Source organism: Centropristis striata, chromosome 1 (assembly GCF_030273125.1).
Source record: "Centropristis striata isolate RG_2023a ecotype Rhode Island chromosome 1, C.striata_1.0, whole genome shotgun sequence".
In the NCBI taxonomy this organism is placed as follows: Eukaryota; Metazoa; Chordata; class Actinopteri; order Perciformes; family Serranidae; genus Centropristis; species Centropristis striata.
Window position 1 is genome coordinate 40,783,715 of NC_081517.1, and position 25,726 is coordinate 40,809,440.

The 25,726-nt window shown below is 40.9% G+C and overlaps 1 protein-coding gene across 2 annotated transcripts in view; it reads right to left on the reverse strand.

Annotated features, from left to right (window-relative positions):
• Positions 1-25,726, reverse strand: part of LOC131978662 (lipopolysaccharide-responsive and beige-like anchor protein) — a 252,385-nt gene that overhangs the window by 150,708 nt on the left and 75,951 nt on the right. For both annotated transcript variants that reach the window (XM_059342384.1, XM_059342376.1), the window contains exons 26-33: positions 23,252-23,385; positions 21,217-21,324; positions 20,942-21,083; positions 19,732-20,089; positions 11,612-11,781; positions 9,345-9,429; positions 8,957-9,090; positions 7,753-7,814 (exon numbers count right to left, since the gene is read on the reverse strand). In XM_059342384.1, coding sequence (XP_059198367.1) covers positions 7,753-7,814; positions 8,957-9,090; positions 9,345-9,429; positions 11,612-11,781; positions 19,732-20,089; positions 20,942-21,083; positions 21,217-21,324; positions 23,252-23,385 — 1,193 coding nt within the window. The remainder of the gene's footprint in view (positions 1-7,752; positions 7,815-8,956; positions 9,091-9,344; positions 9,430-11,611; positions 11,782-19,731; positions 20,090-20,941; positions 21,084-21,216; positions 21,325-23,251; positions 23,386-25,726) is intronic.

The window sequence follows — 25,726 nt, forward strand, 5'->3', positions numbered from 1 at the left end:
TTATTTCTATTGGTGAGATCAGGATCAAGCTTGTGTGTCCTTTAAGCTTTTAGTTAATGAGGATATAACAGCATATATTTACATTTACATCGTTTCATTTGGAGAAATTAGGAATCTGAACTTGCTAAATTAATGAATTTAATGTATAGATATTAAAACCTTTTGGAAATAAGTTTAAGCTTATAGGTCAATAGCATTAAAGTATTTTTACATGTTCAATGTAGCATTTAGCGATTTGTTTTTTTTAATTACATCACTGGTTGGTTTCTTTGAGTGATTTAGTTGGGTGGTAATTTTTGCAGGTTGTTGGGGTGATGTTTGGGTATACAGGAATGGCACAGTGTTTTATCTCTCCTTCATATTCTAAAAAAAACTAAACATTTACAGTACATTTGTTTGTTACCCATTTTGGATTTCTTATTGCACTGATCAAGAGGTTGAGTGGATGACCATAATTTAGATGAAACTCTATCATGTTTGTGGGTGTGACAGGGAATGGTGAATAAAGACAGCACAAACCGAATGGGCTGACTTTAAAGTAATTATGCTGTATAAACTTCATTAAGCTTTTTGCTGAGCTACATAGTTTCTATGCAGCATTATAGCAAATGTTGTAAAGGCCTGTAGCAGTCCAAGCAGGGGTCTCAACTATCGACAAGTCAGTTCAGAACCAAAACAGAAACTTATAAAGCAGCACAACTTGTGTCAGATGTTTCAATAAAGGAATCCAACATTATGATGCTTGTGCCATTTCCTTTGAAGGGAAAATATTTGAAGGTGGAACTAGGGCTCACTGTCAAGACTATTGTTACAAGAATAGCACATAAAATATGTCTTTGAATGAGCCTTTCAATACCACAAATCTGTACAGGACCAAACTTGATACTTGTATGAGCCTCACTTCACAATGCCAACTGATTGACATAGAAATAAGATACTGAATATACTCTAATGGCTGTTAAAGTATGACTGTGCAGCTCTGAATTCTATAGCGTCTCCAGATTGATTGGGGATGACAGCGAATCATGTCCACGTTTTGATTTTTCCTTTCACCAGATCAAAAATGCAGAGAAGTATAAATGTACACTCCAGATCTCTCCAGATCTGAGCAAATAAGCCAGGACACGATTTTATCAGCAGGATGGCTGTGAGAGGAGAACGGGGGGAGAAACATAAGACTGCATTCCAAGGTCTTATAACTTGGGATCTGTCAGGTAAGGAAAACATTACATTAACAGTGGCTGTCATGAGGAGAGGGCTCTGTCGGGGAAATTCATTTATTTGAAACACGATTATACGTTGTGTATAAATAACCGACCGTCCGTGCCACTTGAGGGCCACCAGTCCTGGACTACTTGAAGCCAGTTCACAGTAAAAACCAGCTGGGAACGGAATTAAAAGGCACTCAATTTTTTAAGGAGTCTCCTGTCTGATTCTCTCCTCTCAGCTAGACTTCACTTCCTGTCAGGAAGTCCCCCTTGACCCCCTCCTCCTCTGACACAACACACCCCGTCTCCCCCCTCTCTGCCTGCATAGTTGGCAACGATAGGGAGCCTGCAGAATTAAGTGCCAGTTGGTATTACTGTGTTTTTTCTACGTCTCACCGGGGACTACCTTTTCAAAGAATATACAGCGTGATATTATCCTCTGAACTGGAGGGTGATGGCGTGGATGCTGAGCCGCGTGGCGTGGCTGTAAAGGGGCGCTGCAGCAGAGCGCGGGGTGAGGGCGAAACAGGGAGGGAGGGAAAAATAACACTTTGATTTGCACTGATCTTGAACCTTGTGTGCCTGTTTAACTGCACAGTGGGGTGTGGGTCTGACTGTGAGGAAAATGATGGGGAAAGTATTTTTGTCCCCTGGTTTCATCACATTCCTCGCCACTTCTCTCACCTCTCTCCGCTCCCCGAGTGGTTCGTACAACACGGTCTGCTCTTGATCCATCAAAGCCTCACTTAACGAGGGAGGGGAAGAAATGTGTCCACTGACAGATATAAATGACCCCGCTTTCACCAATAGAACCTTTAAATTAAGCAACTAACAAAGCAACGTGTGAGTACTTAATAAAACAAAAGTATCTGAGAGTTTTGGGGGGTTTTTTCAGGGCCACTAAGCTTTCAACTGGTTCCCTCGTTTCTCAGATTATGTTATTGATCGTGTGAAGGATGATGGCCGCGCACTCCCGACCTGTTCCCTGACTGCAGGGGTTTAATCTTCTATGCCTCCGCAACTCTTACTGCTAACCTGGAGGTCAGAGGGTCAAGGGTCAGGAGGAACCAAGTGCTCGGGGAAGTCAATGTCTTTCTCCCTGCTGACTGTGAGAGAGACGTGCCCATCTGTTAAACAGGTTAACTTTGGTGTGACTGGCTGGGAACATATGATAATGGTGTGGTCATCGGATTAGCAAGTTAGCATTCATTTTATTGAATTACCATTAAAGGATTATCTGCATCAGTGGTTGCAAAATGTGTTTTGATATGATCAGAGATAGTGTATTTGCTAACTAGTGAAGTTCTATGAACCATGTCGTCCAAAAATAAATACAAACAGTTAAATACGTCATTCGTGACTAAAGTGAGTATGTATTGCATGCAAAAATGTTTTCACTTCCACCTTCATATTATCATCCTTGATAATGATTTTGGTTTGTTATCAAGGAAACCATGGGAAGTGGCTAAATATCAGCTCTTAAATTAAACTCTGATGAGCTCTTTTTGATGTTATTATATTTGTTTCATGAGAAAATCTGCATGTAAACAGCAAAATTCGATAAAACTTCCTTAAATGTGCAAAAAATGTTTTTATGTTTGCTTAAGGTGTTTTTTTTCTGTTGTTGAAAAGGATATGATACGCGTCATGGAACATGGAAACAAAATACAACATAAAATGTCATTTAGCAGACACTTTTATCTAAAGTGATGTACATTTGAAAGTTAATTCAACACAAGCACAGATCAAGTCAGAAGACAACACATGAGTAAGCGCCATGGGTTAAGTTGGAGTTCAATTGGATGTAGGTGCTCTCAAGCAGTGCAAATGGAGCTTGTTTTTTGTTTTTCTATCCGTGTAGATTATGTGTGAAGGTGTTCAGTAAAGAGCTGGGTCATCAACCTCTTCTTAAAGGTTGACCGCAGCAGATCGGACAGAGTTTGGAAGAGGAGAAGAGTCTAGTTTGAGACATAGTGCCTGCAGACGCCTTTCACTGGAGGTTTGTGGACGTCTTTGCATTTCTTGTCCCCGCTGGTGGAACACATTACCAGTTCCGACCAGAGCAGGGACGTCCCTCTCTACCTTTAAAAAACTCCTGAAGACCTTCAGCTCTTCAGAGAGCATCTTCTGCCCAGCACCACACGATAATTCTACTCCTCAAAGAATTGTCACTAGCACTTATTGATGCACTAATTATTATTGCACTATACCTTGATTGTTTGTTTTTACTCTTCCTGTAAGTCGCTTTGGATAAAAGCGTCTGCTAAATGACTAAATGTAAATGTAAATGAATAAAGGAGTTCAGGTAGGGAGGAGCTATGCCGAAGGAGTTCTGACGTAGGGAACAATTAACTCACATGACTGATCAGCTGTTTCAGATATCCACGCCTCCCAATAATGCATGAAAACAAGCCTGGTAGTAGCAACAGCAGCTACGTGTGGACCAAAGAGAAGATCAGAGTATTCCTCAGTCTCATCCATGAAAAAAAAAAAGTTTTAATCGAACTGAAATACATTCCTGAAAACCCCTCTCCATTTTTCTATCGTACATGGGTTAGATGTGGTTAACTGGGTAGGCAGACTTGTTGTGTTTTCGGTTTTCAGCCTCTGCTTTGCTTACCGGTGGCTTACAGCCATGAGGAAAGTGTATTGTTTACAGTCAACTTGTAAAGAATAATGAGGATGAAGTTACACTATGCGTTGTCTTGTTTATTTGCTCCATAGCAGTTGATAGATACCATTTTAGGTAAGTAAATATTATTTTTGTTTTGTTCAGGTAATCTGACCCTGTAACAGTTAAAGAATATGTGTAATTACTGTACACTAGAGTGAATGTATTTATTGATATGTGAGGAAGAGAAGTCTTTCTATCTGGGCTTGACCACCATGATGAAACCAGAGCCCCTCCACCCCACAATTCTCTCTCTCTCTCTCTTTCTCTCTCTCTCCCTTCCACTCCATGTACAGGATGCATTTCTGATAAATGGCAGAAGGATGGATGAGCTGACAGAGGGGCCGGACAATAATGGCTGATCTACAGGACACAAATGCAGCTACTGAGGAGATTTATGGGCCTCTGCTCATCGTAGACTGTCCAGTAACCGATGGGATGATTTCTCAAAGCTCTGGACGGACGGCAGCGAGCGCAAGAGAAAGCTCTTTCTCCTGTCCCAGCGCATCATTTATTTATCAGATGTTTTGGGTGGAAGCCACTTCAAGGAGTGCACCCAGGAAACAACATGCCGGCCGTAAACATGACAAAGACGGGAGAAAACAAGTGTGAGAGGGAGAGTGAAACTGTCAAGGCGAATCACGGGCACGGCCCGGGGAGAGGGAGAGAGTGGTTCTTTACATGCACGACCCTCAGTGCACCTGGTTCACTGTAGAAAACTTGATGATATTCATGTAATATGCAAGAGCTACTTTGAGTAGGCAGTCACTTTCAATAACCAAGAAGGGCTGTGTCGCCTTAGCAAAAATTGTGAAATCACCTTATAAGCACCAACACATTGCATAATAATCTAAGTTGAAATAAAAGTAAGAGAATAAGTATAAAAGTAGAGAAATAGACCACTGTTCAACCTGGTGAAGCTTATTCGTAGCACCTACATAATTAATTCAGTTGCCAGCAGTTTTTAGACATTTAAAAGAATGCAACAAGCCAACCTCTAATATTTTTACTTGTAATGTGAATTTTCCCAACAAATACACGGTCACCCATGAAGTAGGACTAAAATATTTTTTTTCTCTTTCCATTTAATAATGGGGCAATGTGATAAATTCTTGACAGATGAAGTGTATATCTTCTGAAAACTTTATAAATCAATCTCTTCCACAAATATCACAATGAAAATGATCAACAGAGGATTGTGTCTGAAAACAAAATTATTCCAACTTTATGGGTGGCCATGTAGAATAATAAAACATAATGTGTTTAGTGTGCAAGGTTTTTGCACAAATCGATTTTTATCGACTGAAAAATATGGACTTGGTGTTAAAAGGCCTCGAAGCTGCAACAATAAGTCAAATACGCAATTGAAAGAAAATGTATCTGCAGAACCTTTGATAAGGGATTAATGGTTTGTAACTTTTTAAACACAAATATTTTCTAAAAATCCCTGATTTCAACCACAAATGGGGATATTTGGTGTTTTTTCTTTGTCATCTACAGTATATTAGTAAATAGAATCTTTTTGGATTTCAAACTGCTGGTTGGACAAAACAAGCTACTCAAATGTCAGCTCATGGCAAAAAAAAAAAAAAAAAAAAAAAAACTATTCCGCTGGTTAATTGATAATGCCAATAATAAAAACAGTGTCAGGTGCAGCTATGGGAAGTTGCAGCTCTTTCTACCATTCGGCGCTGCACTCTGTTGCAACTACAGTATATGATCATTAATCCTCATTTTGTATATTCAGCAGTCTTCCAGGATCAATATTACAGCGGAGAACAAGGCAGCATGCCACCCCAACAGTTAATGTCTGATCAAAATGGTCCTTTAATTGGGAGCCCAGTTGTAGTTGTTTAGAAAGGGGGCACTATCAAACGGCGGTTTACAATCCCCTCCTCAATGCCAAGCTGATGTGGCCGCCAATGCAACTTTCATAGGATCCCTGATTAAAAACTGCTCTGCGGTCCCTCGCCTCCTGACCCTTCACCCTGGCTCCACTCCATCTCAAAAGCTTGGGAAATTAATTAAAATTTCACAGAGATGGTATCGCATCGCCGATGAAGGTGTGGGGGTGGAAGAGGGGAGGGGGGGGAGAGAAAGAAAAATCAATCAAAATCATCTCCATCTACTGCTGCTGCTTCCACTGGCTGGCTTGAAGGCAGGAAGGAGTCACAAGATGGCCACAGAGGCACTTCCTGTGAGAGGATTGAGCGCTTCCTGTGCCAGAGGGCCCAACAAACTTTGCTAAATAATGTCATCAATCATGGCACTGGCTCACTTTCACTGCCACACAAGGAGAGCAAACACACAAATAATTATACGTAGTAATTTAGCCCAGAGGAAAAGTCTCTCCCTGTTTTCCTCTTTTCCCCGGTGGAAAGCAGCCTCTACCTTCCCCCCCTCCTCTTCCCCCCCTCACACAACAATAAAATTACATTTGCATTAGCTGTGAGAGAATTTGGTTGGATGATTTATTGAAGCAATCAACACTACGCTGGCCAATCCCTGTTCCTCTCACAGAAAGAGAGAGCGAGAGTGTGTGTGTGTGTGTGTGTGTGTGTGTGTGTGTGTGTGTGTGTGTGTGTGTGTGTGTGTGTTGTGCAGATTGGGTGGGGTAGCTTGGAGCTTGGAGAAAGGGAAGAAATAGCTTGGGCTGGGGACCAAAGAGGGAAGCGAGCCATGAGCTGTGCAGCGGAGCAATCACCAAGATTTTGCCTTTGATTAGATTAGCATTAAACAACACCCTGACAGATATGACAAATAGGTGCATTAGAGCCTGTCATTCTTCCCTCTTTGGTTTTCTATCTAGCTTTCACTCCTGCTATTCCTTTTCGTCTCTGGACATTATAGGACTCGCATTCCCTCCGTGTGTCCCACTAGCACAAATCTATGCGTGGCCCCTGACATACAAACAGATGTGTAATCTGACTGTATTACCTTTTAGAGAAGACGCGGAGTGAATAATGGGAACCAAACAGAGTAGGGGGTTGAAAGGGGGAGAAGCTGGAGGAAAGAAAGCCAGATGACAGGTGCTATTTCTTTAGAAAATAAAGCTGATAAAAATAAAAAAAAGCAGAGCGCTGTGGTGAGAAAGGTGTCATTAATCAGATGTGTTTTTGTATTATTGGTTATCTTTGTTTTTCATGAGGTGCTTTAAATAGTAAAGATGCAAACAAACAGGGCCAGAGGGGAGTTATTATCTGTTGTCCTTGTCACTGGATGTGTGAATATGAGGGCAACTGTTTGTGTGTGTTACACTTTGAAAATGACTGAATAAATACACTATTTTATGAGATGCATTTAAATGTAAAATACACTGTGTTCTGGCCTGCACGTAGGAACTAAGCAGTCTGCAGTAGCTTTGTGTGTCTTAATGCTAATCAGCCATCCCGGAGTGATGTATTGACATCCGCCATCATTGATCCGCCCACGCCTGCTTATGATCCCTGAATTAGTATTCATGAATCCGGCAGCAGCTAAATAAACTTGGCAACAAAACACCCACAAGACAACAGAAAAGAGAGGGATAATCAATGCAAAGCACCATCAAATCTACATTATCCCTCCTCATCAGTTTGGCCAGGCCACAGGGGCCGGCGCTCGGGTCAGAGGTGACGCGGACAGGTCGCCCACCCTTGACCCTCAAACCAATATTTGCGGCAAGAGATGCCTTTTCTCCGGTTTCTCATCGGGGACGCGGTGAATGTGGGAAGGTAGACAAGGTAGTGTGGAGGGAAAGATAAGGCGTCGGATGGCTCACTGTCTCCACTCCTGGCTGTGGATTTACGGCACTCAAGGTGAGCCTGATAAATCAGATCGGTGGAAAAGCGGAGGACAAGGGGGGGGAAGAAAAGATATAGATGCCAGACTTGCCTGTGAACACAGAAGCATGACGAGCTCCACGACTGAGCTGCTGGACTTCATGCACACCAGACCTGAAGAAATATTCAAGAAAGGGAGTCAGAAAAGTAATGCACATATGACAATAAACTGTTACTTTTGTGTGAATTATTCCATAACCCTTCTTTGATTCAATTTTCAATTCAATTCAACTTTATTTATAGAGCGCATTTCATGCACAAGGCAGACTCAATGTGCTTCACAATGTATACACATGATTATAGTTGAAAAAACAACAACAAAAAACACAGAAAAATCAAACAAAAATCGATTACAAATTAATTGAAGTGTGCAGGTAGACAAGCTATTCCATATTCACCACATATACACTTACTTACTCACACATGTGCACCCACTCCCACAACCACACATGCACACAATTAAACCAAATGCTGTAGAGAAAAGATAGGTTTTTAATCTGTTTTTAAAAATGGCTACTGATGTGGCAAGTTTAAGTGTCAGGCAGAGTGTTCCACTTTCGCGGGGCATAAATACTAATACTTGATACTTGAGGAAACACATTTACGCACACACAAATAGACACAGATTCCCTAACCTTGTGCCATCTGCATGAGAGCAGAGAGTATTGATGGGCCTAATGAGCTGACATGATGTTACTGTAAACTAATACATATTTGGGCCTTGTATTACTTGGCCAGCATATGTCCCATTGATCCCTAATGGCGAGCCCTGGGCTTTCAGAGGGCAGGGGGCCACCAGAGTGTCCAGAATCTGCTGCACATGCACAGACGGGAAGAAGGCAGAGTAGCCTTTGGTCTTTCAGTTGCTCTTCGTATGACACAGAGACACATGCAGACAACACACACACACACACAGGCAGACAACACACACACACACATACACACACCTCCCCCTGCCTTCTCTTCAGGCCCCCCTGCAGCTATCAATCAACTTTCCATTTTGTTTGGTGGCAGCAGACATCCCAAACACTGCTATTAGTGGCCTGGCCTATGACCTGCCCCCCTAGAAACCTTCAGCAGGACTACGAGCTCTTGGCTCAACGTGCACTCATCACACTATTGGATTAACAACTGCCTGGATATGATATAGCATTTAAATGAGATCAACACTTGAAAGATCTGGCATCCTTGAGGTGAATGTAAAAAAATATTTTTTTTATAAAAAAAAACTGTATCCGTATTGATGTTGTACTTACTCGTGCCCTCAATAAGGAGCTCTTGTCCGTGGCTGCCCAGCAGGGTCCGAGAGAGGAAGGGGGCAAAGTCCACAAAGATCTCTCTCAGCAGAGGGGCTGCTTTCTCAAGAGCATGCTCCAGACGCTCTGAGATACTGGAGATGTAATCCAAACATAAAAACAGAGCATTAGTCAAATAAAACCGGCATGCAACTCCAAAATAAATCTACAAAACGCCAAATTTAAATCATAAATAACATCAGTAAAATGTATATTTTTTTAATCATCAGGACAAAGCAACAATCAGTAGATATATCCATTAATGCTTATGTGCATAAAAAAGCTGATAGTGCATGTGCTTGTGTGTGTGTGTGTGTATGTGAGAGAGAGAGAAAAGAAGATGAATCACCTCATATTGGGGGCTGTGTTCTGGGTCACAGGGGAGAGTGGGGGGACAGATGGCAGGCTAGCGCTGGCTGGAACCTGGCCGCCTGCTGCAGGGAGAAACCAAAGAACTCTGTTATTAGTCTGGATGTTGGACAAGAATAAGATGACACACACACACAGGCACACACACACAGGCACACGCAAAGAGCAATACATTATACGACCTGGGTAGCACCATAAACCTGTGCGGAAACATGCATCTTATGAAATAATACAATGGCCTCCATTCAAATGTATAGAATGGGGGGATTTATGGTCAAATAGGGCAAGTGGGGGTACAAGAGTATAATTTTATGGTTAGATAGCGGATGATGTACTCCAAGCACAATATGTCTTCCTTATCAATTTAGATTTTCATGATGGAAACCTCTAAATTGTGCCCTGAAAGGTGTTTCGCTGTCAGCAGCAGTCATACTTTAAACACTGTGATTATTTCTTGGTGTTTTTTTTTTTTCTAAATATATGTCAGCCGTATATCAAACGCATTAATATTTCTTTTGAGTAAATAATATTTTTAGTGTTACACCTGTATTGGAATGTGAGAAGTAAAAAAAAAATGCTATTTTTTCAAACTGTTTTTACTCATTAAGTCATTACATACCAATTTACCCCTCTGGGCTGCTTTTGTGACCGTTTCATTATGCAACTAAAAGGTGCTTTACGACTTCATTCTGGAGACAGAGGCACACAAGGTACAAAGTCCATGTTTGATTGATCTGGCAGTAAATTCACTTCCCTGTGGCTCATAAATAAGCTAATGCCCAGCTGAATATGGAGGAGGGGGATTCCTCTGGTGTTTCAGCGGGCTTGTTTTTCCAGCCAGGACGGTCTCCAAGCAGGGATAACTCTTAAGGAATGACAGACAGTGTAATGTGGGCTGGAATGTGTGTGTGTGTGTGTGTGTGTGTGTGTGTGTGTGTGTGTGTGTGTGTGTGTGTGTGTGTGTGTGTGTGTGTGCATGTAAGGTGTTAAGCAGCGCCATGTGGGCCTGGTGAGAGTATCCCTCTCGAGCTGAAGTAGCTCCTTCAAACAAAGAGGAGTAAATGAACGTCTCCATTAGTCCTCCCACTGCCCCACTAAAACAAACTCGCACACTCACAAAGCGTATTTACTCAACGCTGCTCACTGACACAAAGCTCCCTGTGCATACAGCTTTAACAATTATCATTATTCAAATGCACACACACACACACACACACACACAGACTCTTTACAGTGAATGCACAATCCCCCAAAACACACGAACCCCATTCTCATGTCACTCCCTCCTTTCTTAAACACACATGGACTCCTCAGTGAAAAAAACATCTCACTTTTATACACACTCACACATGCAGAAAGGTGACAAAAAAAACAGCTGGTTGCCTAATCATCATTTAGTGTCACTGCTGAAGAGTTAGTGTGCTCATAAAGTTCCAATACAAAAAGGCTTGAATTACATGTCATTTTATTAATCCACCTTAATTCATTCTTGTGTCAGAAGTAAATACTTCGGTAACGCTTTATAATAAGGTCCTTAATAACCATTAATTAACAAGTAATAAGGCATTGTTCTCGCTTTAGATCCGGTAGTTGCAAAAAGCATAGTTAACTTATAAGTAACTTATAATAGATGAGCAATAAAAAATATTTTAATATCAATAAGCAAACAAAATAAGATTAATAAAGGCATGGCAAAGACATAATGGGTGGGTCATGGGTGTTTGTAATGCCATGATTAACACTTATATAAGCTTATAAACACACAATAATGTTAATAAGCATCTTGTAAGGACTTACAAGGGCCTTATTACTTGTTAATTAATGGTTATTACAAGGACCTTAATATAATGCGTTACCAATACTTTTATTTTGAAGTCACTAATAAAATTCTTCATTCTTTAAGGTATAGTTTCTAAAAAGTACTTTTATTATGGGCATTTATGTTTACACCAGTGATTATAATTTTACATGTATCTTTTTTAATGTTTGTGCAGTTTTATTTTGAAAATGTGACTTTTATTCCTACTTTTTACCCTTTAAAACACAAGACAACAATTACGACCAAATTAGTGTAATTTATATTGTCTCCTCAAGCTTTTGGTAACTGGATTACATTGTACAAACTCAGCAATTTTATTCTGCCAGACACACAGAACAGCAAAATCTCTAAATAAATATTGGCTTTCATTGCTGGCACATCCAGGTTTTGACTTATCTGCCCTTACAGAAGCAGTGCTCTGTACTTACTGGCTGCAGACTCTGCAGAGGAGCTCTGGGAGGCGTCTCCAGAAGAGACTACGGCCACGCTGTCCATAGGTGTCCCACCAGACACGGACGCAGCAGTGGCTGCTGGGACGGTAGTGGAGGTGGCTGGAGATGGTGCCATGCCCGCTTTCTTAGGTGCAACGACGACGCTTCTGCAGAGATGAGACAAACATTGTACTGTATGAACTATTGTAAGAAAATGCTGATGGGGCTGGTTCACAGCGAGCTTCATAAGACTTTAATGTGCACAGTATGGGTGAAACAATAACAACTCTGCCATCAATCCGTTAGACTTGAAGACATTTTTTTTTAAATAGTCACATTCATCTTGCAACACAGAGCAAGCAGCTAACTGCAGCAGTCTTTCATCTGGAATAGTCTAATTGTTTACTTGCAGAAACAGTCTCAGCCTAGAGGAGAAGTGCAAGAGTGAGGCTGTTTATGAAGTGTTTTCTAATGGTAAGGTTTTAGCGTAAAGAATGTGTTTGAGAACTAGTGAGCATATGATTGCATAAATGAGACTTGAAATATTCTGCACGAGCAGTGTGAGAGTTTGTATACCAATGTTTTGGTGTAGTTTTTCTGTGGTTAAACATGGCCGCAGTTAACTTCAATTCATCAAGAATTTTCTCCATTTTTGGATTTGCAACATGGATACATGTGAGAAAAAGTTTTATTCATGCATTGAAGGTGACACGGGGGAGTATTTGATATACATGATCATGTATATCAATTTCTCATTAAAATATTCCTTAAATATTGTTTAATGTAAGAACTTGGCCTATACAAAATGCCTTCTAAACTTCTCCAAATTTCCTGATTTCAGAACAGAAAATGAATAAAATATCTGATTAAAGAACATGAAAAGAAGAAAATACTGATAAAATGACTAAAGTTTGACTCCAGCTTTTGATGTTTGAGTGTTCGCAGTACTTATTTCTACACATTTTCACTGTTTTGTGCTTGCTTATCATTCACCATTACTTAGATTACCAAACCAACTTTTTATCTGTTGAGCACAAATCCCTGATCATTTACAGCTCCAGCTAGCTTAAAGTCACAGTTATCTATCTGTTCGATGATAATGCCGCCTCTGTGCATGTCTCTCCGGTAAGGTAACAGGAAGTGTTTCTCGTAGTGATGTGGTACGACTGAGTGGAGTTCAATTCCCATCCGGCGAACAGCAGATGGGAGGAGAGCAGCATGCAGATAAGCTGTCAGTTCAGACCAGGGCTCTGACAGACCACTGGCCATATCAAAGAGAGCCTGGCCCTGCTTATCAGTGCTGACACAAGGGAAGCAGGGCCTAATCACTGGCTACTGCTACCTCTCAGAAACACAAACCAATGCAGGCTCACCAAGATATGCAGGCACACATCAAATGCACAAAATTTGAATTTGGAAAGAAAAGAACGGCAGGTTACAAACAAAAGAGCTAAGATAGATTCCTGCATGCTCCCAGAGATGGTGTGTGTGTGTGTGTGTGTGTGTGTGTGTGTGTGTGTGTGTGTGTGTGCATGCTCTCATGAAGAGAGGAGAGTTGGGTCTGGCTCCCTGCGGTGCAGACAGATACCTGGCTGCAGTATCAAAGTCTCTCAGTTCTCAGTTGATTTAAGGCAGCTGATCAGATCTATTAAAAAGGTGCAGTGAATGTTAAACCCTGACAGCTGACCTTTGCCTCAAGTGATCTATGATTTAGGAATAATAGAGCTGCAGGCGCAGTGAAAGTGGTTTGACAGTTGTGTTTTAGATACAAACTGAAAAGGTCCAGAGTGATGCATAAAAAGTGAAAGGACAGAATGAAATCAGTGTTGATAGCAAGGAAGAGTGGAGATAAAACTTTTTTGGTAACTTTTTGTCTGTTCTGATAGCGAGCAGGCTGGTCGGTGGTATCAGGGAACAAGGGCGGCGCTGACGTGAAGCACCCTAGGTGTCAACAGCAGGAGAGGGAGACGGGGAGACAGAGGCCCCCCCCCCGTGTGTGTGTGTGTGTGTGTGTGTGTGTGTGTGTGTGTGTCCCCAAATTTTTGAATATATGCATATGAGTACAAAATAAATGCATGAGTGCACAAGTGTGCACAAGTCTGCCAGTGAACATGTCCGTGTATGTGTTTGGCCTTCCATCTGTTCCCCAGCAAAGGCCCAGTGAATTATTCAGCAGGTCATTAGCCACACTTATCATGAGTGGGCCGCCCCAGTCGATTAATCAGCCGTCAGCGGCCCTACTCAACCCACAAACAGGAGCCCAGGGCAGTGCGTGCGTGTGTGTGTGTGTGTGTGTGCTGGGCTGAGGCTGAATTATTTAAAGGCTTTAACCTACAATGGATAAGTGCAGTAAACACTGTGATTCCAGTAATCTCTGCTATTTCAGGTAAAACAAGTGCGAGAATGAGTAAGGAAGTGTCAGCGGTGTGTGTGTGTGTGTGTGTGTGTGTGTGTGTGTGTGTGTGTGTGTGTGTGTGTGTGTGTGTGTGTGTGTGTGTGTGTGTAAAAATACCATTCTGCAGAGTGTTAACAGAGCCAGCTCATGTAAGGGAGGAGAGTTTAAACCCCAGCAGAGCTTTGATCTCCCCTTTCACTGTGGTTTTGTGTAACTCCGTGCATGTGAATGTTGGAAATGTTATTCGCTGACATACACACTGAAACATTTGCATGTACTTTCAAATCAACTGTGATTAAGTCCACGGCAACTCTAGCTGTGATTGGATGGTGATGGCTGGTGTGGGAGGGGCATTAACTTGATGACATCAGTGATTAATGAGGGGAGCAACTGGGACCACAGGGGCCTGCAAAGTATGAGAATAGCAGAATCTCAATGTTTTTCATTTGTGTTTGTGAGTGTTTAGGTACAAGGACTTTGGCCTGTCTTAGTATCAGATTTTCAGAGTGCGCTGATCGTGGGCAAAATAATTCACGCTAACGGCATTATTACAATATCTATAGAAAATTTGAAGAACAAAACAAACCTATCACTCAAATTCATCTTTATTTTTGTCTAATAAGAGTATGTTTATATGTGTTTATGTATCTGTTGTTTTTTTTGTATGTTGTAGTCTTGCTATTGGGTCTAGAGCCTGTAATAAAGTTTATATATATCTGTCTATGTAAATTCTGTGCGTTTGTCTTGTGCTGCTGGTTAAAAAAATAATTTAAAAAAAAGTTTATGCTTTAGAAATGCATTAGAGGGTACTAATACCAAAATAAAACAATATACTGTTAATAAAAAATATAGATTATAATAATTAATAATCACAGTGTAATTGTCTGTCTCTATGTGTCTGCCCTGCCCCCTGTGACCCGAGTGCAGATAAGCGGTTAAGGATAATGAATGAATGAATGAATGAATGAGCTTTTTGTTGATGTCAACACGCTCTGACACTCACACTGAACACTTTGTTTTATTTACATTTGCATTTACACAGCATCGCAACGTTTTTGGAATTGTGGTTGTAAGTATTGTGTCGATGCTACAAATCCTATTCTTCACTTCTACTAAGGAGGAAATGTTTGTTTTGGACGGATCCTCACAAAAAATTAAACTAGGATAATTTGAATATAATTTTCAACAAAAATGACGCAATGATGCAGCGATGATCGTCATCATATTACCATTGCAATATCAGTAATTGCGACTTGGTAGTTTTTCCGAATTGTTCAGCCCGATTTTGAAGGTTCATGCTCCAGCAGACATCGCTGTAACATTTTTTGACATTTTTTGACAAAACATTTTTTGAGTGATTATGGTCAAAAATGTCTGTTTAAGTGTTGTACACTGTAGGTAATGGATCTTTTCCCACTTCTTCGTAAATATTATGTTCAACAGCATCAGCCACAAACAGAAATATATATATAAATATATATTTCTCTTAACACTCTTAAATGCCTGGGTTTTTTTACAGCCAACAACAGCAGGTTACAAAACAGCTGATTAGTTGGATGCAGGAGACCTAGTCTGCTTGTTTCAGGTGAATCATAGAAGCTGAGCTTGTATCAGGCTGTACACTTCATTCTCAGAATCTCACCTTTTTCTGAAGTGTGATGTAGAAATATAGAAAGGGAGCATAATGGCCTCCACTCTTTCAGTTGTGTTTGTGTCCGACATGCTTATCCTCTCCCTAAGCCGCACATTAACAACACTTCAACATCAACACAACTCATCTGTACATCAACTTTCACATGCATGCCGAGCCTGCTGCCAGGAATGCAAACAACTGCACCATGTATATCCCAGTGTCTAACAGTCACATATTCTGCAGAACCGTGCAGTCTAAATCATCGGCTTGTACAATGACACTGTTTAGTTCTGGTTAGTGTCAGCAAATATTTGCAGACTGGCTGTCATAACAGGGGCATGGGCTGAGAAATGGATGGGAGAAATCCAGCAGGTCTCCACTAGTGAATAAATCAGAAGGGATACTTCACCCCCTGACCAACCCAGCAGTTTTTATCTGGGAGATCCCAGCTTCGGCCATACATTGGTCTCGTAAATCCAGCCCTCTGGGTAAGTGGAAAGTTGCCATGTTTTGGCAGGAGATGTCAGTGCAGAAGATCAGGTCCGGCTTGTACTGGTGTCACTGGGAGACTTACTGGTTAGTGGGAGATGCTGAGCAGTGATAGAGTCCTTACAACAAGATAATAAACACAGAGCATGTCTGCATGCGTGGTAGGTAGAATTGGTAAGGGGGAGGAGACAGCGGGCTGATAAAGAGTGGTAACCTCAGGAGATAAGAGAATAAATAAAGGCATAAAGCAAGTGAATGATATGGATAGTTTTGAGCAAGAGACGTCAAAATAATTTGCCACCTCGGCTGTGAGGTCTGAGAATGTGGGATCATAAAGAACTTGGCTAGTAGAAAGGCTTGAAGGTGTGCAGATGCATGTGCATATGTTTAAGTGCTGAAAACTTTAAGTCAATGTATCACTTTGTTGCCAAGAAATAGGCATAAATTCTGATCATTATTTACCTTTTTTTAAATTAATTATTTGGATTTTTCAAATCAAAAAGGCCAAATATTTGATGGTTCAGGCTTCTAAAATTTGAAGATTTGATTTATTACCATAGGTTCTGGGACATTGAGATGGCTATTTTCACTATATTTTAACATTTTAGTGTCTCAACAACCAATTGAAAAAAATGCCAGTTTAAAGAATAAGACAGGAGATATTCCATATATTTTGTTGTCAACAATTCCCATGAAAAGAGCAAAAGAGCACTCAGAGAGCAAACACCACCAAAACTATGCTCGATGCTACAAAAATAATTCTGCTCCAAAATCTAAGGGTTTCTTCCATGGACAATGCTACACTCTTCCACCAAGTTTCATGAAAATCAGGCCAAACAGAAAACATAACCTCCTTGGCAAAGGTAAATATTGTCTGCATGTTCAAATCCTGATTTTCCTCTGTGCCTGAGACTTCTGTTACTGTACAAAAACTGTTAAAGAACACATAAAAGAGCCACACCTCTACAATAGGTTACATGTTCCTTCATTACATCATGAACATGGGCATTGTGGTCTACCTTGTAACCCCATATTACCTGTCCTGCTGCTGAAGGTAGATCACCAAATATGTAATAATCAGTAATTGACAATATGCCTTAAAAATTATGTAAGCTTAAAACAGTGCGTAAAACTGTATTTTAAGGAAAAAATATATATATATATATTTTTTTTTTTTACGATTTACATTCTTAGAAGGAACCAATAAGCTTGGGGCAGAGAACCAGTCAGGGTTGGGAATTTATTAAAAAAAATGTTTTTAAAAGGCTAATGTTTTAGTGTTTTGTTCACCATAACATTAATGTAGAATATTGCCAGCCTTGTCCTTTAACTGATAATAAACTAATTTCTAGTAAAAAGCTGGGGCTGAACTATAAAAAAAAAAAAAAGGGATTATTTTGACTGATACTGCACATTTTTTTTCCCATTTTCATTGAAAGATATATCAAAATGATCATGGTGTGATTAAAATTAATATTGCACCTCCTGCAAATTGGATATTGCACTTTTCCATATTGCGAATTCGAACTCGAAAGAACACTTTTCAACACTACAATGTGTTCATGTGCGAAAATCCTCAGAGAAGCTTTTATTTCTTCTTAATAAAGGCAGGTGAAGTGTGCCGTCTGTGCCTGGGCTGTATAGCTCGCATGAAGAGGCTCCCATTGGCAACCAGCGAGCTGTTAGTCTATGTTCTCCAGCTCTCCTGACGTCCTCTCTTCCTACTGAGTGTGCTCAGCGGACAGGAGCCAGTCTAATCCCCCTGATATGAGGAGCGCCCTGAGACCTGACAAAGCATTCCTCAGATAAAGACACGCGATCACAGAGATGCCGTGGAATTCCCACAGTTGGGGGCAGGCAGACTGACTAAGTGTGTTTGTGAGAGCGAGGGAGCGAGGGAGAGAAACGGAGAAATGTTTTCTTCAGTACATGAGAACCTTGACTTGACATCACCCCCATGGAGACTTCTTTCTCCCCCTTCTCCCATCTCTCTCTGAATCTCTACCAGCCTCTCACCGCTCTGCAGTTTGTCTCAGAATCAGTGCTCCAAATGCAAACCAGACCGTTGACCATCCTCTCTCACCTGGGCCCGTCTGTGGCTCCTGCACCAGGCTCCTCTTTTGAAGCCTTGCTCCTGGCTCCTGTTCACCCCTGCAGCTCCAGGGGTGATGCAAATGATACAGCTTTTATGCCAGAGAAAAGGGGGGATACCGCTTCAAAAGTTCGACGGGGAGAGAAGAGCCGCAGGAAAGATGAAAAAGAAAGTCGTTAAATATCTGTGACAAGGTGAAAAGAAACAGCTTCCTGCCAGCTTTGTCTCTCTGTCTCTTCATCCCAGACATGACTCCTGCTTTCCTGAAGACAGCTTCTTTGTATGGCGGTTAGCTCCGGATGAGGGCTTAACATCGACAGCTAACAGAAAGAACAATGGGAGTAAGGGGGGAAAAGAGTCGAAGAGCGAGTTCCCCCTTTGGTTCAGAAGGGTTTCTGTTACAGAATGTTTTTCAAGATCCACCTCCTCTGAGGATACCAAGCTGAGAAGTCTTCAAGGTCTGACTTTCAAAAGTCCCCTGCAGTTATGTCGGGATAAATGGTATGAAACTGTCAACTTCGAGAATCACAAGCGTATCTGCACCATATGGGCTCTTGAGAGACTGATGAAGCTGTCAGGTCTCCATCCATGTCAACACCAGAGGAATTTAAGCAAAGATTTTTTTCCCGCGATACATAACATGCAGAGCAGAAAAACACGATTTTCTTTGAATAGTATGGGAACCATTGAATATAATTTTCAAACTGTTTATTTGTGCAATCTACCAACTGACCTTACATCCCAAGATAAATACCTACTAAAGATACCATTGGCAGCTGGAAAAAAAACAATAACTAGGAAATGGCTTAACAGAGAGCCACCAACGGTGGGAGAGTGGTCAGCCACTGTAAGAGAGATATATGAAATGGAGATGTTGACTTTTTCTCTAAGACTGAACCGTAACAAAGCACTGAAATATTGGTCGAAATGGCTTACGTACAGTACAGGCCAAAAGTTTGGACACACCTTCTCATTCAATGCGTTTCCTTTATTTTCATGACTATTGACATTGTAAATTCATCAAAACTATTAATGAACACATGTGGAATTATGTACTTAACAAAAAAGTGTGAAATAACTGAAACATGTCTTATATTCGAGTAAACAAAGGGTGGCAACTTTGCGGAATCTAAAATACAAGACATGTTTTCAGTTATTTCACACTTTTTTTGTTAAGTACATAATTCCATATGTGTTCATTCATAGTTTTGATGCCTTCAGTGAGAATCTACGATGTAAATAGTCATGAAAATAAAGAAAAACGCATTGAATGAGAAGGTGCGTGTCCAAACTTTTGGCTAGTACTGTATGTAAATGAGAAAACAGAATAGAGCAGTCCTCTTCTCCTCTTTTCATGTTGCATTGTTGGCCCTTGGTGCTGTGTCAGATGTTCTGATGGTCTTACCCTGGAGGGACTCCCCCTCCTAACAGTTGGACTATGCTAGCTCCACATATGCCCCCCTTCTCCTAACCTCCTACCTATGGAATAGTATATGTTGAGTCCTCACCTATCAAAGGAACGAAACTGCAGCGATGACTCTCTGGCCGCGTCGCCCACGCCTCCTATGAACGCTGGTGGCAGCAGACTTGGGTCCACCATGATATCATCAGCCGGAGCGCTCACCAGGCTGCGCAGAATGTCCTTCACATTCTTGCCCTTTGAATCAGCGGGCAGGGAAGGTCTGACCTCAGAAGACAGCGTCGACAGGGCCTCTGAGATGGCGTCTGGGCCGTGAGTCACGCCAGAGGATGACAGGTCCGCCTCGCTGGCTGCGGTCGAGGTGTGGTCGTCACCGATGCCAGAGTCATACCGCCGGAGAGAGACGCCATTCTCCACCTCCAGGCCACCAGAAATGGCACCGCTGTCTGTGAAGACACAAATAACAAGTCATGAGGTGTAAAAATATTTTCAGGCATGTTAGTTTAGATCAGGGGTTGGTCACCTTTACTAACAAAAGAGCCATTGTTGGTCAAAAAAAAAGAGGAAAAATGTCAGAATGGAGCCACCAACCTAATTTTGGGGCCTAACAATGAAGATGAAAGAGCCTACTAAGTCTAAATTAGCCTACCGACATTATTAATAGTTCATAATGAGCATTTATTAATATGATTTTGTCAGAATGCAGCAAGGACCCAAGTGCAAATGAGAGGCTGAACACCAAAGGAATATCTCAGGAGATTTGGAATGGAAAGCTAGCTTAGCGAGGGAAACTCAAAACTAGATTTGAAGTTAGCAAAATTTAAAGGTTAAGGTTTCTAATACCATATATAGATATAAATTACACATTATATCAGTTGAAGGATACAAATTGCTTTGGGTATACATAAATGTTACATGAAAATGAAGAAATAACCATTTCATTTTCTTTCTTTCTTTATTATTTATTTCATTTTTTTGTCACAGCCACAGGGAGCCACAGCAGAGGGCCTAAAGAGCCACATGTGGCCCCGGAGCCACAGGTTGCCTACCCCTGGTATAGATGGAGATTATTTTTGAAACATAAACCCTAATGTGGTCAGATTGTTTTTGTTATAAAACATTTATTTTGGATATAGCCTCAAAAGGATTCAAATGAATAATCTAAAAAGAGGTTCATAAGTATTCTAGACAAAGCTTTGTATTAGAGGTCAAAAGTAGAGAAAGCATGACGGATTGCAGTGTTATTTTCCTCTGCAGATAAATATTTCAGATGTTTTCCCTTTGAAGCTGCTGAATACCTGTGCTCCTGGCAGACTGGGACCGCTGAGGGTGTTTCTTGTCATTGTGGGGCTCCAGGATGTCGCGGTACTTGGACACCATGAGGACTGAGATGAAGTAGACAACGGCAAGCGCCAGAAACTGAGCCTGCTTACTGTCCTCCTGAAACAAACAAAATACACTAAACAAACTGTGTCTTCTTCAGAAAGCAGTGATAGTTTGTGTGTAGATTTTATGGCTGTTCTGCACACTGTGTGCCTGTATGTTGCATATTTGTGTGTTCTGTACGACTCACAATATCTCTGAAGACGACGGCCCTGAGGCGGTTAATGTCCATGTCCTGGAGAAGCCGGTCCAGGTCTCTGACTGGAGACAGTCCACCTGTCACTGCATCAACAGGACTCTGCACTCATGCATGAAAACCAAACTCATGAAATGTATTATTCTCTCCCGGTGAAGTACAAGCAACACATGCAACGTTTACACCAATCTGGATGTGTATTAATCCGCTGCACTTCATGGAGAAGGGTACGGTTTCACAGCTTAGGGAAGCTGTCCCTCCTGGGATCATGTCCTTAACATAATGGCTTTTCTATAGAGCCACTGCATTATAAATGAGCTTTAACACCCAGTTCAGGGAAGAACAACATGACTTTACTGGAAGTCGCTGTATCAAATCAAAGGGGCAATGACAAAAGGCCTCGTCTGGTGTCAAAAATAGCAACCAGTGTGGTAATATAATAAGATATGAGCTAATGCAATAACACTGGGCTGTTGTGGGTGAGCAGGACAAAGGGCAAGGCTTTTTCTGCTTTACTACCGAGAATAGAAAAAAGGGCAAGTCTCAAGTTTAAGAGTGTATTACTGAGATTTACAGTGTTATTTTGTGTTTTAAAGGGACAGAGCACCTCAAAATCAAAACTAGGGATGGCACCATGCCACTTTTTCGGGTCCAATACCGATACAGATATGGCAACCTTGAGTATCTGCCGTTACCGATACCAATCCATACCATCTTTTTCCCTTAACGGCTTTGAGTATCTTTAAAAGCGCTTTATAAATCTGATCAATTATTATTGTTATTGTAATTGTAATTATTATTATTATTATTATTATTATTATTATTATTAAGATGTTAAAAAAATCCCATAATCCACTTTTCTAAACTTAGCCATCTGAAAACATCATGCTCAAACTGTGAAACACATCCTCCCCTAAAGGAAGAAATACACTATCCACAAAAAAACCTCAATATAACACTAACTGATCACGTGACACTTACTGCTCACCTCTCTCTACGGAAAGTCGCCCAAAGGTTAGTGAAGCATATGTGTAATAGTTTAGATTTCTTCAGAGTGAGTGTTATATCGGCTGTAGAGATGTCTGCGTTCTCTCAAAATATGTAAAACTATATCTCAAAATGGCACTTTGCTTGTGGTGCTCAAAACGTCATAATAAAAAATCATTTTAAATACTCAACAACAATGTCTCTTTCAAGAAATTAAGACCCAGATATTTAAGATAACCCACAGATCTTCTTGTGAGCAGTTCTTGTAGGAACTTCTTTTTTGTTTTACTGAACTGCACCTGAAAACCATATCAGCACACTGAAGTTCGATACCACCGGGTCACCAGAGCGAGCTAATGTTGCAGCTCAGCTCTTGTCCATGATTAGATGTATGCTTTTATTTTTGTAAGAAAATAGTTCCTACATGAGACTGCTCACAATAAGGTCTGTGGATTATCTTGAGTGAACGGGTCATGATTTATGGAAATTGGCTTTATTACTGAGTTTTTCCAAATTTTTGAGTGTGAAGGCAGACATCTCTACTTGGGATGTCACACCAAAACAATCTAGATTGATAAACAGTATGACAGCTAAGAGGGAAAATATGTATTTTTGATTATTGGGTGAACTCTCTCTTAAAGGAGCACAATTCTACAAATTTAAAACATGTAAAAATGTGCAAGATCATGAAGTGGGGAGATGAAGTCTCTTGGCCAATGATTGCAATGCAAAATGAGACTTTTCCAGAACTTTAAAATCATCACCAAAAAAAGACACAAAATGACCAAAGAGGACACAAAATTACCAAAAAAAGACAAATTATTTAAAAAAGACACAGAATTACCCAAAAAAGACACAAAATTACCAAAAAAAGACACAAAATTACCAATTACCCAAAAAACAGTATGACAGGTAAGAGGGAAAATATGTATTTTTGATTATTGGGTGAACTCTCTCTTAAAGGAGCACAATTCTACACATTTAAAACAACATGTAAAAATGTACAAGATCATGAAGTGGGGAGATGAAGTGGTTAACTTGCCTGTGCGGCTGCAGACATGGCCGCTCCGAGCGAACTGCTGGGCATGGCCGTGTAGCTGCGAGCTGCGGTTTCTGCCCCGTGCTTAAACTGGGCTTGCTGACACTCCAGACAGTTTCTCACTGCCATAGCACAGACTGGGGAGGGATGGAGAAAGACATTTAATGTGACATCATATGTATAAAGTTATTTTCATGGTAATATGTAGAAACATTCTGCTGAAAGAGATGTCGCCCAAAGCAAATAGAAGGGGGGGAAAAAATACAGAAATTTGGGCTCATAAACTGAGAAAAGCACAACAGGAGCAGCTGAGAGAGACAAAAACAAAGGAGAGAAAGTGGGGCCATGACAAGGTCAGTGCTCTGGCCAACTCTGGCAGCATCGTTCACTCTTCCCTGCTCCACCTCTCCTCCCAAGGTCACAGTGCAAGGGTGTGCTCTTGAATCACATCCACTGTGTGCAGCTCCCATAACAAATGACCCTGCCAGGGTGTGCACATGCTGAGTAGGCAGCAAGACCCGTCCTTTGTCGCAAAAAAGAAAAATCTTGTGGTCCGACAACTTCATGTTGGTTCAAAACTGGCACACTTACGATTTGTAATCTAATGTGCCGCTCCTCCGCCGGAGCCCCTCCCAACCCCCACCGCTCTGTACTTGACAACTGACAAATGTTAACTCTGTGCCATTTAGATTACGAAGGAGGGAATTATTCCGTCTGGAAATGGGCTCGCTTTTTCCATTAGGACTACTCTTTCATACGACCATTTATAAAAAGAGAGGGGGGAGGGAGGGGCTGAGACGCTAAAACCTTGTTACAGTCTTCCAAAATCAGATTAGGTGCCAGCAATGGGGAGCGCATACCTCATCAAATATTCATTTCATAACGGCTGCTTTCTAAAACTGGACCTGTAGTACGTTGGCATCACTCTCCAGTGAAACCAGCAGCAACAGCAGCGATAGTTGGATTCATACCTGAGAAGAGGAGAGCTCTTTGTGTAACAAGTTTGAATTTTGGAAGCCTTTTTGTTCATGTTTACTGCAATAAGCATCTAAAAGCAAATTCTGATACCTGGATATGCACCATTACACATATGGAACAAAGCATTAAGAAATTATTTAAATGTGTGTACTGCACCACTTCCAGCTGGAGTGTGAGTGTGTATGCTGTGTTGATCTGTGTTTGCTGAAAAGGTGCACCACATAAAATGAATAATGTAAGAATTTCAATATCTTTTATTCAGCTGGAGCGTGGCTTGGCTTCTGATGCTGTCAGAGGAAACTGTAATAGCCTGGAACAGAAGGCAGAAAAAGGCCTCGGGCTACGCTGCAGTACAGTGCAGCCAAGGCCATTATGTAGAACTCACTATATCATGATAGCAGCCATTTTAGAGTGTTTCCATGCAGTGGGGTTATAATAACAAGATAAGAGAGTGCTGATACGAGCAGAGTGAGAGAGGCGAGGGAATGAGAGCGGCGGCTGGAGATGGAGAGGAAGACGACACAAAAGGGAAGAGAGAATATACAGAAGGGAGGGTCAAAAAGGCTACAGGGAGCCATGACTGAGGCTAATACAAGAGGCTACTGCCGGCTGATATGAGGTGGATCGATGAACAGGGGAGGACAGAGGGCTCGGGAAAAGGAGGAGATAAAAGATGGATACTCAGAGAGGGGACGCAGATGAGCAGAAAGGCAGCTAGCAGGGTTCAAGAAGTAAAAAATTGGGCAGACAAGGGAAAGAATGCACAAGATTTAACCCATTAAAGCCTGGAAAGCGGATATGTTGTTTTGTAGTATTTGTAGTTTTTTTCCCCCACCTATTTTCGGTCTCTTGGCCAATGATTGCAATGCAAAATGAGACTTTTCCAGAACTTTGAAATCATCACCAAAAAAAAGACACAAAATGACCAAAAAGGACACAAAATGACCAAAAAGGACACAAAAAATTACCAAAAAAAAGACAAATTATTTAAAAAAGACACAAAATTATTAAAAAAGACACAAAATTACCACAAAAAAAAGACACAAAATTACCAAAAAAGACAAATTATTTAAAAAGACACAAAATTACCAAAAAAAAGACACAAAATTACCAAAAAAGACACAGAATTACCAAAAAAAGACACAGAATTACCCAAAAAAAAGACACAAAATTACCAAAAAAAGACACAAAATTACCAAAAAAAGACACAAAATTACCCCAAAAGACACAGAATTACCAAAAAAAAGACACAAAATTACCACAAAAAAAAGACACAAAATTACCACAAAAAAAAGACACAAAATTACCACCAAAAAAAGACACAAAATTACCACAAAAAAAAGACACAAAATTATCAAAAAAAGACACAGAATTACCAAAAAAATACAATTACTAAAAAAACTTCAGGTTTTGCAGGCATTTTTTCCAGGCGTTTTAGGCCTAAATGGGTTAAGGAAGTTTTAGGAATAAAGAGCCTATTAGAAAAAAAGATTAACAAGT